The 18,924-nt window shown below is 40.7% G+C and overlaps 1 protein-coding gene across 1 annotated transcript in view; it reads right to left on the bottom strand.

Moving 5' to 3' along the window:
- TM9SF3 (transmembrane 9 superfamily member 3) overlaps positions 1-18,924 on the bottom strand; it is a 1,446,273-nt gene that overhangs the window by 575,144 nt on the left and 852,205 nt on the right. The window contains exon 11 of the mRNA XM_044056575.1: positions 16,253-16,321. Within this exon, the coding sequence (XP_043912510.1) occupies positions 16,253-16,321 (69 nt within the window). The remainder of the gene's footprint in view (positions 1-16,252; positions 16,322-18,924) is intronic.

The raw sequence follows: 18,924 nt of genomic DNA, 5'->3' as shown, positions 1-18,924 counted from the left end.
TTGTCTGGAGGGGGATGTGAACCTCTAATCATGTTTAGTAAGTCCTCCGCCATTTTAAGCAGCTGTTTCTGAGATTTGGGTCCCGGATCAGAAGAGGCCTGGGCTGGTGTCTTTGATTTAGAAGGAGTCTTCACCTTTGTCTTTGCCTTTATAAGAAGCTGTGTAGGCCTGAAAACCCACTTGGAAGCTGGTACCTGCACAGCGGCTCCGGACCCATCCGAGGGAGCATTGTCCGAAGGTCCTGCAGCTGGAGTACTCAAGGGCCTAGTTGGCTCCTCGTGGGAGTCAGTTTCGGCAATCGGCTCTGAAATGGCCGACGACAGGGGCTGCAAAAGCGCCTCACTGACGATGGCCGAACCTGTAGCTGGCTCTGCTTGTAAACCGTTGTCCGATTTGGACCTCGGAGGCCTGTCCTTATCCTTGTGTCGTTTATGAACTCAGATAGTCGGAAGTGTGTCAGACAACATTTTATAATTAAATCGCCTGCCAAAGTAGTGAAAAGCAAAATCGTACCTCCGCTTAATAGTACGTTGGTTAAATCTAGCACAAAACCGACAACTAGCTACGTCGTGGTCAGGGCCTAAACAAGGAATACAGTAAGAGTGGAAATCCTTATGAGGTATTTGCTTCCCACAAGAAATACAATTATTAACTTTTTCTGACATCGGACTGGAGCAAGAAAAAAGTTTCCCCAACGGGGTACTTAGCTTTGAGAAGAAGAAGTAAGTCTTCGGACTGAAGCACGAAAAAATATCAGGAGTCAGCCGACCGGCAATTGCGAACTGCTTCCACCGCACGTCAAGAAAAACTAGAGAACATGGCGTCGGCTGGCAGCTTTGTACTCCTGGTGCTCTGACGTCAGGGAGCATGACTGAACAGCCGACGCCGGACACACACTTTGGGATTCTGGCCGACCGAGGGCTGCCTGCCGGCAGGAAGAAAGTACAGTTTTGTACCTACCATAAATGTAGATGTCCGAGAGGTATGCATCTGCAGTCCTAACAAATGGGTTGTCCTGTTGTCAGGCAGCCCTTCGGTCAGCCGGATTCCAAAGTCTGGGTCTGGCCTCGGCTGATGTCGCACTTCACCCGACGTCATAGCTGCAGTTCTTCGGGTATAAAGGCATCAGCCGACGCCATTTTCCTCAGTGTTTCTTGCCCCAGATGCCAGGTGCCCTCTAGGAAGGCTAAATTTGGATAAATGCAAATGTTTCCAAACAATAGAGAGCAAATAGAAATAAACATGTATATACATATATACAAACAAATACACCATAACAGATTCCCCCAGCTAGCTACAAGATGGGCAAATACCTAGGAGTACCACAGAGGGGAAGGAGGGTGGGTAATCCTGACTGCAGATGCATACCTCTCGGACATCTACATTTATGGTAGGTACAAAACTGTACTATGTCCTTCAAGGATGCATCTGCAGTCCTAACAAATGGGTAGAATACCATAGCCAAACTGGGGGAGGAGGCACTAAGGAGGCACTAAGAGTTTTATGGTGTAGTTAAGATCCCTTGCAGAACAGCAGTGGCAAAACCTGCTCGGGATCTGGAGTATAAAGGCAGATTATAATGCTTGGCAAATGTATGCACGGAGCTCCAAGTAGCAGCTTCTAAAATGTCTTTGGTAGCCACTCCTCGTAAGAAAGCTGTAGTAGTGGCTGTAGCCCTTGTGGAGTGAGGTCTGATGTTTTCTGGAGTTGCCTTTCCATGAAAAGAGTAACAAAATCTAATGCAATTTCCTATCCATTTTGAGATTGTCTGTTTTGAAATTGCTTTTCCTTCCATTCCTGTTGCATATGCTACCAGAAGCTGGTCAGTTTTTCTATTGTTCTTGGTTCTGTCCAGGTAGTAGTGCAATTGTCTGTGTACATCCAAGGTATGCAGCAATCTTTCCCCCCTGTTCTGCGGGTTGGGGAAGAATGTTGGTAGGTGTATTGCTTGGTTTAATGATACCCTGGAGACCACCTTTGGCATAAAGGTAGGATTAGTTCTCATGGACACTCTATCCTGATGGAAGACAAGGAAGGGCTGTACTGCCATTAATGCCTGTAATTCAGAAACCCTTCTAGCTGAAGTGATTGCAAGCAGGAATGCAGTTTTCCAAGATAAGTACTGTAATTCTGCTGTTGCTGCTGGTTCAAAAGGGGGTAGTGTCAACTTTTCTAACACAAAGTTCAAGTCCCAAGTAGGCAATGGTGGTTTCCTTGGTGGCTTTACATTTTTAATTCCTCTGAGAAACTGCCTGTAGAGGTTGAGAAAAGACTGGAGGATCCATGTTGTATTCTGCTGAAATTGCTGATGCATGAATCTTAATGGAGGAGTAAGACAGACCATTGTGGAAAAGCTCTGCTATGTATTCCAGGATGTTGGCTATGTTTGGCAATGATGCCTCCACTCCTTTTGTTGTACTCCAAATGAGATATCTTTTCCATTTTGCTGAATAAGTTTTCCTTGTTGAGGGTCTGCGAGCCTCCAAGATAATGTCTTTAACCCTTTGAGATAAATCTTGGTTATTTTTCCTTATGTAATGTTCCAAGCAGCTAGCTGCAGTGTTTTCAAGTTTGGATGCAGGATTTTGAATTTGTTCTGTGTTAGCAGTAGAGGCAGTAGGGGTAGAGGCCATGCGTGTTCCCGGGACATACTCCTCAGTAGCGGGTACCAATGTTGCCTCGGCCAATCTGGAGCAATCAAGATGATCCTCGGGTGATCTTCTTTGATCTTCAGTAGCACTTTGTGCATCAAAGGAAGAGGTGGGAATGCATATGCTGTCAGGTTTTCCCAACTGAAGGATAGGGCGTCCACCTTAAAAGCAAGTGGGTGGTATGTCCTTGTGCAGAATTTTTCCAATTGGTGGTTGTGTGGGGATGCGAACAGGTCTATTTCTGGTTGTCCCCATTTCCTTGTGATGGTTTTGAAGATGTCTGGATGCAGCATCCATTCGTGGGCATCCGTGGTGGTTCTGCTTAAGATGTCTGCCAGTATATTTTCTTTTCCTGGCACAAATATGGCTTGGAGCTGAATGTTAAGGCTCAGGGCCACATTCCACAGGTCCATTGCCATCCGGCACAGAGGATATGAATGTGTGCCTCCCTGTTTGTTGATATACCACATGACTGTGGTGTTGTCCGTCCTTATCAGCAAATGACCCTGTTGAAGAAATGGTCTGAATGTCTGAATTGCCTGTTTTACTGCCAGCATCTCTTTTTGGTTTATGTGTAGGTTCATCTGGTCTTGAGTCCATAAACCTTGTATGCACTTGTCCACCATGTGTGCCCCCCAACCGAGGTCTGAGGCGTCCGTGGTGATAGTCTGGCTTGGGTGAGGCCTGTGGAAGGGCAGCCCTTTGTTCAATCGACAGGCCTGGGCCCACCACTGGAATTCTTGCTTCAGGCATGGAATTATTGGAATTTGGGTTTATAGGCTGTGCTTGTACGGAGACCATAAATTCCTCAGGTACCACTGCAACTTCCTCATATGTAGTCTGGCATGTGGAATTAATATTATGCAGGATGCCATGTAACCCAAGGCTTGCAGGATTTTCCTTGCTGTAAGCTGGTTCTGCGTTGTTAATGCCATGAAATAGAGTGGTAGCTGCTTCTGTTTTTCTGCTGTGAGGAATGCCATCTGGTTTAATGTGTCCAGTTCTGCACCCAGGAAGGTTGTCCTTTGGGATGGTATCAGCCTTGACTTTTTTGTGTTGACTGTGTATCCCAGGGCTTGCAGCAGGTGAATAACCTTTTTCAAATCTTTTGTTAATTTGTCTTTGCTGTCCGCTTGTAACAGGCAGTCGTCCAGGTATGGATAAATTTGAATTCCCTGAAGCCTGCAATGAGCAATTACTGATGCCAAGCATTTCGTGAATACTCTGGGCAGTAGATAAGCCAAAAGGCAATGCTGAGAATTGATAATGCTCTGATCCTGCAAGAAATCCGAGGTATCTTCTGCAATTTGGTCGTATGGGGACGTGCAGGTATGCCTCCTTGAGATCCAGAGTCACCAGCCAAGACTCCTTGCCCAGCATGGGAAGAAGCTGCTGTAGGGTCAGCATCTTGAATTTTGGAACAATGAGATATGTGTTCAGAGTGGACAGGTCGAGAATAGGTCTCCATTGGTTTTCCTTTCTTGGCACCAGGAAAAGTCTGGAGTAAAATCCTTGCCCTTGTTCCATAGACGGTACCTTTTCTATAGCTCTCATCCTTATTAAGTGGTCTATTTGTTGTAGAGCGTTTGTCTTTTGATTTGGAGGTAGGTTTGGCATTCCTCTCTTCCTTGGTAGAGTATGGAAGTGAAACCTGTAACCTTTGTCTATTGTCTGTAAAATCCATTTGTCTCCTGTAATGTAATGCCAGTTTACTGAAAATAAGGCTAGCTTTCCGCCTAAGGGTGCTTCTAGTTGTTCCCTGGTAGGCGGTTTCAGAGCCACGTCACTGTGATTGTCCTGTGGAAGTGGTAGTGGCTGGATCTGTGGTAGTACTTCGCTGGTTGTTAGGCTGCCACTGACGTCCCCTGTAGGCACCTTTGGATTGACCTCTGCCTCTTGGGCGCCTATTCCTGCCTCTCTGTGCTCTGGTGGTGTCTGGAAAGGACCAATTCTTGGAAGGCCAGTTCCTACTAAACCTTGGTGGCTGGACCTGTAAGAAATCCTTGACTGTCTGGACAGATTTTGCTTTCTCTTCCACCTTCTTCAGCACTTGCTGTGCAGGGGAGCCAAACAAATTGTGCTTATCCATGGGAGCACCTAGGAGCTTTGCTTTTACATGGTCTGGTAAGGACTGCTCTTTTAACCATGCATGCCTTCTGATCACTGTACCAGTCATAGCTGATCTAAAGGAAGCCTCCAGTGCATCATAGCCGCATTTTAAGGAATGATTACTGACCTGCTGAATGTTATGTACCATTTCCTGAAGAGACTTTCGGTCTAAAGGTTCAGGCGAGGACAGTTTTTTAGTTAACTGATCTAACATAAATTCCTGATACTGAATCAAGTGGAATTGACAGTTTAAGGCCCTAGCCGAAAGAGTAGCAGAAGTATAAACTTTTTTACCCCACCTCTCTAAGGCCCTAGATTCCCTTTCAGAGGGGAGGGGGTTTTTGGCAGAGGTAGCTGCTACAGCCTTGGGGCCCTGTGAAATAGTTTCAGGATCTGCAAAAGGAGCCTTATACAAGTGATAATGTGTGTCCGGAACCCTGTAGTATCTGTCGGGCTTAGCAGGGGCCGGAGGAAGTGAATCAGGAGCAGTACAAGCATCATTAAATGCATCATCCACAACTGTTAGTACTGGAGGAATGGCTAAAGGCCTATGCTGTGGCAAATGCAAAAAGGTCCTAAGCCTTTTCCTAGAGTCTGAAAAATCCTGGCCCTGCCATTGAAATTGTTCCCTCATAGCATGCAAGGTTTCCCCTAAAGAAAATTCCTCAGGAGGAGACGCAGAAGGAATGGAGTCTTCTGCATCAGAGTCCTCATATGGAGAATAAGGGCCCTCTGGAGGGTTTGTATTTTCTGAATCATCTGAGGAGTAATCAGTAGAAACTGGCTCAGTGGGCTCTGCTCTAGGCCTCTTCTCTGGAGGGGGGTGAGAGGCCCTGTCAGGGTGAGACTGGGTTCCCCTGATCAAAGAAATGAGATCCTCTGCTAGACTAAGCATTTGAGTACTAGAGCTAGGCCTGTGAGAGGGGGCTTTAGTAGGCAAGGCCTTTGAAGATTTAGCTGCTTTAGCCCTGGCAAAAGCCTTAATTGACATGGATGCAGGGGGCCTAGCAGCTCCACGTGCAGGAGTAGATACATCTAGGCGGATAGTATCTGATAAATCCTGAGAAACTGTAAGAGCAGGTGGAATTTCAGTAGCAGATTCAGCCATGCTGGAAGAGGCCTCGGAAGTAGGAGGCATGCTTTCGGCCGAAGGAAGAACCGCAGACTCGGTTTCAGCCAAAACAGAGACACTCGCGGTTGGCTTAACCGCGGTTTCGGCCGAAACCGCGGACCGCAAGTGTCGGTCCTTTTCCTTACGCTTTTTAGCTAAATGTGAAGTCGGAGTCTCCGATGGCATGATATAGGCAAAAACGGAGCCGAAAAACTCCTCTGCAAACTCCGACCGACGTCTAAGTGTCCGTCGGTTGAAGGAAGCACAGGCTAGACAAGCTGCTACGTCGTGGTCTGGGCCTAAACAAGGTAAGCAGTAAGAGTGGAAATCTTTATGAGGTATTTGTTTCCCACAAGTTAAACAGTTATTCACTTTTTCTGACATCGGCTGAGGCAAGAAAGGGTCCCCAACGGGGTACTTAGCTTTTTAGAAGTCTTCGGTAGTAGCAATCTCTGGTTCTGACCGACCGGCACTTGCGAACAGCTTCTGCTTTGGGCGCCACGCGGCAAGAAAGACTGGGGAAAATGGCGTCGGCTGATGCCTTTATACCCGAAGAACTGCAGCTATGACGTCAGGTGAAGTGCGACATCAGCCGAGGCCAGACCCAGACTTTGGAATCCGGCCGACCGAAGGGCTGCCTGAGGCCAGGACAACCCATTTGTTAGGACTGCACATGCATCCTTGAAGGACATCCCTACAGTGATGACTGCAACAGTAAAACACGATGAACATCTGAACCCATCATTGAAGAATGGAAAGAAGATTAAAAACATCAGATCAGTTACTTGGCAACAAATTTTTCTAAACGTGTGTTATCCAGGTACTTCCTTATTTTCTCTTTAGCACACTGCAATTGCACCTTTTTTGTTCTGTGAGATTCCCCTTACTCTGTAATACTTTAAACTTTCAGTCCCTCTAATTCTTGTTGCTTCTTAAATCAGACCTCTTTTTATTTTTACCATATTTTTAAACTCCACTTTCATTTTATCCCACTCACTAACTATAACGTCTGGAGTACTTTGCATCTTCCCTAATAACTCCCAAATTATTTCTACTACCCATTCCTTAAATTCCTCTCTTTTTAACAGGTAGGTGGGAAGAGTCAGTGTCTCAGCTTTACTTCATTACCCTGCATTTTCATCTCTGTAATTACTGGTGCATGATCTGAAATCATTACTAAATGTTTGCAAAAGTTCTCAATTAAATGCACTTGTGTCTGATATACAACTGCTATCTAGTCTAGCCAAAATATTATACCTTGGGGAATAATTTGCGATTTCTCTTAAAGTTTCTACTACTAAATTTGTGTCTTTTATAGCAAACATTTTCACAAATGTCTTCAGAAAACTACCGTCTTTTGTTACATTTTCCCTTCTAGGCCTCCCAGAAACAATTTCTGCAAATCAAATTCTAGTCCCCACCTAGAAGTAATATTCCTTACTGAAAGCTTATCATTTCTCTCAAATATTTTAATCCCCATAACAGCAGGTTTAGATGCAACATAAATTCATGCCAGTGTAATCCTCATCCCTTGCCAGTAACCTCTTACTACCACAAATCTGCCATTATCTTCTTTTTTTCCCTCTTCTATCACTACTGGAACTCCTCTAGCAATTAATATTAAGTTCTCCTCTTTTCCTTTGTTCCTGGTATTCTGCTGAACATCTATCCTGAAATCATCAAATTCACATGCTCATTTCTTTCCACATGTCTCCTGTGGCATTATTTGCACTATGCATTTCTTAATACAATTATTCTTTCCTTTTTGTCTACAGCTGTGAGACCATTCATATTCCAAGATAATATGGAAAAAGTGTCACCATTATAGTTAGAAGTCATTACTCCTACCTATTACATATGACAGCTTTTTAAATGTCTACTTCCAGCTTATGAGATACATGTACCCACTAATGTCTGTTATTCCTTTACACATTTTTTATCACTAACATTGGAACCTATGTCATATTTTACAAGACATTTCGTTATAATGAAAACCCTCAAATTAAAAACCAAACACACCTCCAGAACACCCCATAACCTGTTAACTTAATACAAAGACACACAACTATTAACATCTTCAAATAATGAAGTGCAACTTTCCTAATAGGAACATCCCAACTAGCTGCTAACACAGGCCTTAATTACCCTAAAATTGAGGTTATCCATGCTAAGACACAATTATTGTCTGTGCTTCTACTTACACTAATCGGTGTCTGTTCTTTTTTTATATATTTATTCCCTCCCAGATGTGAAAAAACTTGCATATTTTCAGAAAACATTTAACATTTAGCTTTGAAGCCAGTGCTCTGGCTTTTTACTGCCCTGTTATCAGCCAGACTCCATGGAAACGTAAGAGGAAAATGAGTAGTCCTCTCCTGCAGACTGAAAGACAAGCTGAAACATTTATTAATAAAGGACAACTTTTCATTATATTCAGTGTTCTCATATTTTCTTGTTTCCACTTAAAATTTATTAGATTAAGGGTCTTAATCCAGACATTTGCCTATGCAAATGCAAGACAAAACATATCAGCTCTATATATACTATGTTCTGTTACCTTTACACCCCACCTTAACAACCAAAGATAGCAGCATGTTAACTTAAACATGCTTTTCTAGCCTTTTTTTTCTCTTTTTACATTGTAATGTCTACATTTACTGATTCTAAAAAAGGAAAAAAAGAGAAGAAAACAGGCACCTGTTTACTTCAGTAACTTTATCACACAGAACCAAAAATGCTTTACTATAAAACATGCAATTTATTATATGAAAACTTTCACAGAAATACTGTTAAGTACAGGAATTGTTTAACTTAGTTACCTTTTTCCTTCCTCTTCCCCTTCCCTCAGTGTCCTTCCAAACATTACTGACATGAAGTGAGGCAAATGCCTTTCAGTTCCCCACAATTTTAAACAAAAACAAAAGTCTACTCTTTCCACTTTTTCTTATACAGCCGTATTCACAAATGTGACTGATGCTTTGCGGTCTCAAATTTATTCATGAACTTCTGTGTTGCTTTTATTCATTAACTTCTGTGTTGCTGGTCTACTTCCTGTTCATCTCAATCTCCCAACTTCAGATTCTGGTTTAATTCCAAGGTACTTTCGATTCTTCTAGTCAACTGATATGATTTTCTCTGTTTCAGAACATTTTTCTTTGGAACAGTTGAAAAGGTTTCACTGGCAAAAACTCTCAGAGTGTTTTATTATCACAAGAATGAGAAGCACAGTCCCCTTCTGCTAAATGATTCACTTTGTGTTGTACAAACTTTTATATTTCCACCTTAACCTGTTTTGCATCAAAAATGACTTTGATCCTCCAGAAAAAAATATTCAAGACAGCTACACACATCAGCTTGAATATCACATCTGCCTCTCAACATTCCCTGATTGCTGGAATAAATCTGTTTCTCTTCTTCCTGGTATACAGCGAATAATTACTTTCCACAAACACTCTACTATCTCCATCTTTTAATACTTTGTCAATACTAGTAGGTTTGCATCTTTTCCAATACAGGTCTTGGCTGTTTTCTCATAGCCAAATTTGGAGCATACACATGGTATGCCCTTTCAATTAACAATTCCTGCTGTGGAATTAGTCCAGTTGCTTATCTGTGCCTTCATATAAATTAACGCAATCTATTCCTTCCAGTTTTTCTGTTACAGAAAACCTAACATTTTCCCTATGTGCTCTGTCCACTAATTCTACCATTTTTGAAACATATCTTCTTGAAAACCCTCATAATCAGCCAGCCTTTTCCTCCATCTTGATCTAAAATTTTTGCAGTTTTATCAGCTCATCTGAATATGTTTAAAGCTTCTTCTATTTTTCCACCCTTTTGTTACAAGATGAAATACTCTTTGTTCATTTTAATTAGTTCGGAGCACATTTCACTTTTTTCCTCTAGATTACTAGAAGCCATGTATTGCATCAAAGCTGGAGCATGAACTGCCTTTTTTTTTCCTGAACAGTAGATTCTTCCCAGTCAGCGTTTTTTCCTCACCTTTTCAAGTTGATTTTCTCCCGGGCTCTTAGTTTCTTCTTTGCTGGCATTTAGGCAGTATACTTATTAGCCAGTAACTGATTTTACTAAAAGTGAGAGTTCCTGTCCCTTGTCTTTGACATTCTTACTTCACACCGGGAGAGCTCAAGTTAAGTTGTTAATCAGTGTGCAGCCATCTTGGAAAACTTACATTTAATTTTAAGACTATTTGGATAAAATAGAGTATAATTAAATATATTTTCCTACACTATACAAAAACTGTTGAGTCTCCTAAGGTCAACTATTTATTCATTTTGGTTAGTTCTGAGGACTGAATGTATTCAGTTTAGATTTCTAGACATGAGTAGGAACTCAGTATCCATACAGCAGGGGGGAAATGTCAATGATTTAATCTAATTTATCTTACCTTTTCATTTTTATAAATTAAATTTTGCTTCAATTACATTCTATTTTAGTAAGATTCTTTTTTCTTAAGTTCAAACCTAGAGTCACAACACAGTGTTATGGCACACTACCTGACTCAATTTTACATAAACTTTTTTCCATTAGATTAAGAACAATCTAAAATTCATATTCGTTAAGGTGAATGTCGTCAATAGTGCTAATAAAAGAACATCCTTATTTAAATATGAAACACTCTTTCATAAGAAACTGATTAGAGAATGATGTAGGAATTTTTTAAATAAGAATATTAATGTAGGAATTTTTAAAATAAGAATATTAACTATTATCCACAACTTCTTTTAAGGAGAAAAGAAAGTTTACAGGCATTGTATGGAAACCAGCAGTCATGCCAAAAGTACGTTTTTTTTTTTCAAACCATAAAATAATGCTAACTCTAATTATCTTAACATTTAATAGACACATTTTTACTATTGTGAATACATATTATTAGTTTCCAGAGCTTGGAGTTAAAGTTGTGAAAGCTCAATTAGAAATTATTTACTCCAAAATGAAAGGTAGTCTAGTTTTTAGCAGGTTACTTTAACTGAATATTAGATGGGAAAGACTCTAGTGCTTAGCATGAACCAAATATTTTTAGCTACTAAATTACTTAAAAAGGGATATATAATTTGCATCTGAAAGACATAGTATTGTTTGCTAAAAAAGATTCCATGTTCTATACACATCAAATTGTTTGTGGAGTTGTTTGTGGAGCCCAAATGAGAACAAATATACTGTAATTCTGAGGAAATAAAAACTCAAGTTAGTGTAAAAGTAATCCCATATCCAGTAACGAATCATAATGCCATATGTTTTAATATAACTATAAAAAATTTCTTTAATTTCCAGAATCCCAAGCTTATTTAACTAAACAGCCCGATTAAAAAGACTGGTTACTTAAAGAAATAAGACTGAGTTAAATAACAGTTTAATTAATGATGTTATTTTATGGGATTATTTTAAAGTTTACATTCAACCAAAAAAAATTTAAAACGGAATGAGGAAACTGATGATTTAAAAGAAAGGCTAGATTTTGAAAAAGCTAATGTGTAAAAAAGGAAATAAAATATATTAAAACACAAAACAAATTTAACATTAGAAAAGGTTGAACTGAATTTGAATGCTAATATCCCAAAAGGTTTACACAGATTAGCAAACAGATTGGAAATAACTAATAAATGAAATCATATTAAAGGCATATTAAATGAAATGGAGAAATTTAATCTGATAAGAGGATATACTAAGCATTTTTAGTTACTATAAAAAAAGAACACTAAATATATAAAAACGTGGATCAAGAAACACTGATATGTACGTTTTTGAAGGATTACCGGTATCACATATTTCTTAGCTGTGATAAAATAAGACATACTGGAATGAATTTAAGAACTTTCTGAAAGCTTTGTAGTCTGACAACCAATTGTAATTTCAGTTTCATTATTCATTATTACTGATTAATTCTCCAATTCCTTCACATATCAGAAAAGGTGAATATTTTAATATTGGGGACATGACCTGCAGTTGCGAGAAAAATATTACTATAATCGAGAAATGTGAATCTTCACCAAAATTTGAAAATTCATAAATTTAGCTGCTACTGCAGCCCAAAGAGAAATTGATGATATTATTTCAATGAGATGTAATTCTAAAAGTTAAGATCTAAATAGTGAGAAGAACGGATGTTTACTTTTGGGAAAATATAATACTTAGTCAACTGCATCATTAACGAAAAGCAAAGTACAATCAACATTTTATGTATCTAAACACATGCTTTTCTATAGCAAAGGAAAAGGAAGTCGGCACAAGACAAATGATTTCCTGTCAGCAGTACAACTAAAGACAACAAAATACTTTAGAAAACATGCTGGAATGAACTGAAATGCAGTTAAAAAGACTCCCAGTTAATACAATACAGAATTATTTCAACAAAGTCTAGCAATAAATTCCCTTTCTGCTTTCATATCGATAAAAAATACTAGGAACAGTTAAATGTGCAAACCAGACCAGATAGAATTTTACACTGTATGAGATGTTAGTGTTAATGGATGTACATTTTCTTATATTCAGAAATGTCAAAAACAGCATATTTTTTCAGATGTCCAAAATCTGCAACTTCAGTTTAGTAATGATGTGCCCATATACAGTAGAATGGCCCTGTTCTCTCACTGTGTTTTTTAAACAATGTCTGCATTATATCAAGTTGTTACGGAACTTTATATACTATAAGCATCTTGACAATAAAATGTTGTTTTGATTTGTAAACACTAATCTCCAGTGTGTTCTGAACCAAGACAGCTGTGTTTTCCTCTTTACTTTGATTAATATTTGGATACTCAGAAATTTCCAACTTGTAGAAAATGACGAACTTTGACGACTACACTTTTCTCACTACTTTGCATGACGGACTTTACAAACTCTAGTCAAACATGGAAGCAATAAATACATTTTTTGAAGGGACTGCAGAGGAAAGAAAATACTGTCTTGCTTCTCTACACAACTAAACTCAAACTTGGATAATCTGCCTCTAAGCCATATGCAGCTGCTGAATATTTTTAAATATACTGAGGCAGTTAGGCGACAGTATTCTCTAGAAAGAAGTAGTAATTACATGCAATTATATTACTCTGTTGCCAACTACTTGGTTAACATCAGTCTTATCTAGCATGTGAAATCATTCATGTACATATTTAATTTTATTCTTCTGACTTTCTATTAAAGACAATGTTATTTACTCAATTACAAGAGATTGTACCTGGTGTTTTACTTACTGGTTTATAATGGAATCTCTTAGCAGTGCTGTAACTGTTGATATCTACCCCTTTTGAAGAGAGAATGTTTGGCTACATGCTTACGTACTGGTTGGCATGCTGGAAGAGTATAGTGCAACTCAGACCTTGGTGGCAGAATGCTTCTGACTGGTGGCAGCATGTACCATGAATGTAAGAAACACTGCATGTGAAAAACTGTTTCTGCTAAATCTCAGACAATGTTGGCAAGACAACACTAGGCTAAGAACCAGGTAAATGAAATCCTGGGGAGACAAAGATTCTAATGCTGCATAACGTTTATGTAGGTGTTGGCCCCAACTTAAGGCAGCAGTGCACTTTTGCCATATGCTCTTAAAGACAATTATCTTTCTTATATTCCTTGGTGGTCAACATTATAACATGGCAAGACCAAAGACCCTTACTATCACAGTAAAAACAAAAGAAGACTCAAGGGATTTCATTCCTGACAAATGAATTACTTAACATAATTTCATACAAAATACTGTGCCCTCAATATTCTGCCATTCTTGCCAAGCTTAAAAGTATATTTCACAGCCCAGAATGATAAAACACCTCACAATAACGTACTTCTAATTATCCACTACCAGACATTTACAGGAAGAATCAAATAAATTCATAAGAATAAGAATGAACAAAAAGCCCATAAATACATCCCTGTCTTGACAAGGTTTGAAAAAATGAGAAAATCTTCCAGCATCCAAGAAGTACAATCATTTATCCAAGAAGCAGCACTAGCCACCTCAACCAGCCTAAAGAAGCATGCAGAAAAGGGTATATGTACTGTTAATGAACTTGGAATTAGATGGGAAGCTACTAGGCAGAACCAATAACCATATGTTGTGAAGTAGGGAAACAACAAAAACTGAAAATACCACATCTCATTATACTAATATTTAGTACAAAAGTCCTATTCAAATTAAGATTGTTCTTAATCTAATATTAACACATTAAGCAATAAACAGATGCATACAAAATGGAACTGGCATCCTTAATACATTATATAACTAACAGCACCATTGTTTAATTTATTTACTTATTTTTGTCTTGCTGTCCTCATGGGGAAACAGTCCTGTTTAATGATGGGCCAAATATATAAGATTATTTAATTAAATATTAGGAGTCCTTTGGATTTCTTATTCTTCTTAGTCTGCACCCAAGATGGTATACCCACGTGGGGGTCTTCCACTGATGCACCAAATTTCAGTTTTCTTTAAGGATTAGACAAGTGATGAGTCACCTGTGATGTATCTGCTTAGCTCCAAGTTTAAGGTCGTCTGTCTTGAAATCCTTCTGGTCACATGCTAGCAATAAAATTGGTAAAAAGTAGGGGTGACAGTATTATCAGTAACCTCACACTTAAGCTGCCTGCACATAGTATGCTATCTTACAGGCAGTATCACTAGCTTCCTCCGTAGGGTAGTTCACCAGTTCCTTCAGCCATCTCCACAAAAAAGACAGATGAAACCATGACTACCATCGCAGCAACTACAGTCCAATTAGAGACTTGGCAGTAGAGGAGATGGAATTTGTGGCTGCTGCTGCCAGCTCATCCACCTTGAGGTAGTGCTATGGTTGACTCACTGGTGAGGACTGTGGGATAGGGTTGGGATGGATGGCTTAATCACAGGAGGTTACTAGGCTAATGGTCCTGGGGCCCTTACAAGCCTAGCCAAGAGTTTATTCCCAAAAAAGAAACCTCTGTGAATGAGGGACAAAGGTGGAACCCCTGGGACAAATTTGTGGTTTCTCATCCACTCATCAAGGTTGTGCTTGAAGAGGGTCAGTGAAGTACTCTGTTTGACATGTATGGGAAGTCTATTCCAGAGACGGGGCAGCCTCTGGGAGACGAACCTGTGTCTCCAGCAGGTTTTGTTGCTGTTGCATATTAGATTTAGGCCTTTCAAGCAGGTAATGCACGAGGAGCAAGACTTATGGATAAGGAGCATCTCCAGTAGGGCAGCGTCTGATATTGCTTTGTAGGCAAGACACAGTTCACCTCTGAGCAATCTGTATGATACTCAGTAGAGTGACAGTGATTTGAGCCTTTCCGCATAGGACAGGTTTTGGAGGCCATGGATACTCTTTGTGGGGTATTTCTGTGGCCTTTCCAGTTGGTGCAGGTGTTTGGAGACATACATACCAAACACGGCGTTAAACCCAATTATAGGCCTAACGAGGGAGGATACCTCCTTTTTTCTGGATGCAATCCATTTTCTTATGAGATGGACCAAGTTAAGTAAAAGGCTTTTCTGATCACTGCCGCCACATGATGGTCGAATGTGAGATTGTTGCCAACCTGAGTACCCAGCTCTCTCACCACAGGTTGAGTGCTAAGGGGGTTGCCGTTGATGTGGTAATCAGTATGAGCCGTGTTTTTGTCAAATGGTATAATACATTTTTTTGTGTTTCACTTAAGGCTATGACTTTGGCACCGATCATTTGTTGCTGAGAGACCTTCCTGCAGTATGTTAACATCATGTGGGGAGTCAATGACAGCATCCAACTTACAGTGCTCAGCCACAGGCCCTTTGTCTTTGCCTGGACCTCTGAGAAGTAGAAACCAAACAGTAGGGGTCCCAGGACAGATCCGTGGGGAATACCACAAGTGACAGGTTTGCTGTAAGAGATGGTGGCGCCTATGTTGACCTTGTGGGTCCTATCGGTGAGCCAGTTGGCCACCCACCTGACGAGATAGGAATTTATGCCAAGTTGAGTTAGCTTTTATACCAGAAAAGTCCTAAATCTGCCTCACAGGGAATGAATGGACCACTGGGGGGGGTGGGGGGGGTCTCATCTCTGGTGGGATAAAAAAGTCAAAAGGCAGTTAAGACAGGCTTGACAGTCAAAGTAGGGTCAGGTCAAGATATCAAAAAAAAAAAAGAGACAGAACAGAGAGGGGGCACTACAGCAATAGACAGTTCTTCTGGCAGCTTAATCCAATTTCCTTTCACTAAATCAGTAGGCATCTCAGATACCAGATTAACAAGGGACAAACAGAATGGAAGGACATCTTGCTCCAGCATTGGCAGTTTAATTTTAAGATTCGCTTACAGTGATAACATTACAAATTAAATCTAGCAAAGTATATGGCTTACCAACACATATAACTGCCTACTATTTATACAATCATTAAAGAAGAAACTTACATCTCAATAAATATTGAGCCAAATGGTAGAATTCCTCCTAAGCAAACGATCACAGCTGGTTCCATGAACCTGAGGGGGGAACAACAAAGAAAGAGCACACTTATCAGTTAAACAGGATGTATCTCAACAGCAGTCTTCTCAATAATGAGCACTTTTCAGAAGTGAGGAACTGTTAACATTCCTTCCCTTTTTATGTTCATATTTTAGTAATACATTTGGAAACATTTTCAAACAGGAGTATACATACACTGAAAACGCCACTGCACATCTAACCCACATGTAACAGACTATAACAGATTCCCCTACCTCTGTCTCAATGACGGCCCCTGTCAGCTCTCACTTGCAGTGTAGGAGGAAAGTACAGTTGTGTACACCTACCATAAATGTAGATGTTCGAGTGTCTTCACTGTTGCAGTCATAACTGTAGGGTGCTCCTGCCGGCAGGCAGCCCGAGGTCGGCCAGAATCCCAAAGTCTGGGTCCGGCGTCGGCTGTACAAGCCAGTACCCTGACGTCAGTACGCTCTGGTACATAGCCGTCAGCCGACGCCATCTTCTCCAGCCTTTCTTGCCCTAGATGTCAGAATTTCCCAAAAATCATAAATGAATCCAATAAGGAAACACAAATACACCACAAAGAGAGAAAAGAGGGGATAGGAGGGAGGAAACACGACTGCAACAGTGAAGACACTCGAACATCTACATTTATGGTAGGTGTACACAACTGTACTATGTTCATCGTGTTTCACTGTTGCAGTCATAACTGTAGGGTGGAATCCCAAAGCAGTGAAAAAAGGGAGGAGGTCTAGACAGAAGAAGGGGCAGCAAGAAGACCCTGCAAAACAGCAGAGGCAAAGCCTGCCCTGGTCTTAGAATACAAAGGGAGATTGTAGTGCTTGGAAAAAGTATGCACAGAACCAAGTGGCAGCTTCCAAGATATCCTTGGTAGGAACTCCCCTGAGAAAAGCTGTAGAAGTAGCAGCTGCTCTAGTAGAATGACTTCTCACTGTACCTGGAAACTGTTTCCCATGATGAGTGTAACAAAATCTTATTCCATAAGAAATCCATTTGGAAATAGTTTGTTTGGAAATAGCCTTTCCAAGAGAACTGGAGGCAAAAGAAACAAACAATTGGTCAGATTTTCTGAACTCTTTAGTCTTGTCCAAATAAAATCGTAACGGTCTGTGCACGTCCAAGGAATGCAAAATCCTTTCCCCTTTATTCTGAGGATTAGGAAAGAAGGTAGGAAGGTGAATTGTTTGATTTAAAGCCACTTTCAAATCACCTTAGGCATGAAAGTAGGATTGGTCCTCAAGGATACTCTGTCCTGGTGGAAAATAAGGTATGGTTCCACAGCCATGAGAGCTTGCAACTCTGAGACCCTTCTGGCAGAAGTCAAAGCTAACAAAAGAACTGTCTTCCAAGATAAAAACTTAATATCTGAAGATGCAGCAGGCTCAAAAGGAGGCAAAGTAAGTTTTTCCAAAACATAATTAAGATCCCAAGCAGGAATAGGAGGGGTCCTGGGAGGCCTTAAATTCTTAGCCCCTCTCAAGAATTGTCTCACCAAAGGATGAGAAAAAACAGGGGGATCAGTATTGAAATGAGCAGAAATAGCAGAAGCATGAATCTTAATGGAAGAAAAGGAAAGTCCATTAGACAAAAGATCCGAAAGGTAAAGTAAAATAGAAGAGAGATCAGGTACCAGAGGGTCCAAGCCTCGGTCCTGCATCCAAATGCAAAATCTCTTCCATTTAGAGGCATAGGATTTCCTAGTGCTAGGGCATCTAATCTAGCTTCCAAAAGAACATCCAAAACTTGTTTGGGAAGACTAGAAGAAATCAAATTCCTTTGAAGAGCCAAGCTGCCAGGCAAAGGGTCTTGAGATTGGAATGTAGCAACTGACCCTGATGCTGGGACAGAAGAGAAGGGTTCAGAGGGAGAATCCAAGGAGGCTCCAAGAACAGGTGCTTCAAAGTTGGATACCAAAACTGTCGAGGCCAATTTGGAGCAATCAAGATGAGGAACTTGGGCTTGTCCTGTTTTATCTTTAGTAATACCCGAGGAAGTAGAGGAAGAGGAGGGAAGGCATATCCCGAAAGGTTTCTCCAGCTGAAGGACAGGGCATCCACTTTCCAAGCTGCTTTGTGGAATGACCTGGTGCAAAAGTGAGGCAGCTGATGATTGAGATGGGATGCAAACAGATCTATCTGGGGGCATCCCCAAACTGCAGTAATCCTGTTGAATAAGTTGGTGTCTAGCATCCATTCGTGAGGATCCAAAATGTTCCTGCTCAGGCTGTCTGCTAAGAGATTCTGTTCTCCTGGTATGAATTGGGCCTGGAGATGTAGATTCAGATTTAGAGCTGTGTCCCATAAAGCCATAGCTAGTCTGCAAAGGGGGTACGAATGAGAACCCCCCTGCTTGTTTATGTACCACATGACTGTGGTGTTGTCTGTGTAAATCAAGAGGCCCTGGATGCAAAAGGTTCTTGAAGGCTAGAAGAGCATTTTGAACTGCCAACATTTCCTTCAGATTGATGTGCCAGTGAAGATGATCCTTTGTCCAGGTTCCCTGCTGGCAATTGCCTAGAAAATGTGCTCCCCAAGCATTATCCGAGGCGTCCGTGGTTATGATTTGAGAAGGTTGAGGAAGACGGAAAGGCTTTCCTTCG

This window comes from Protopterus annectens, chromosome 14.part0 (assembly GCF_019279795.1).
Source record: "Protopterus annectens isolate FY-2018-M chromosome 14.part0, PAN1.0, whole genome shotgun sequence".
Lineage (NCBI taxonomy): Eukaryota > Metazoa > Chordata > Ceratodontiformes > Protopteridae > Protopterus > Protopterus annectens.
The sequence above is the reverse complement of the archived record's forward strand: the minus strand, read 5'-3'. Positions and strand labels throughout refer to the sequence as shown.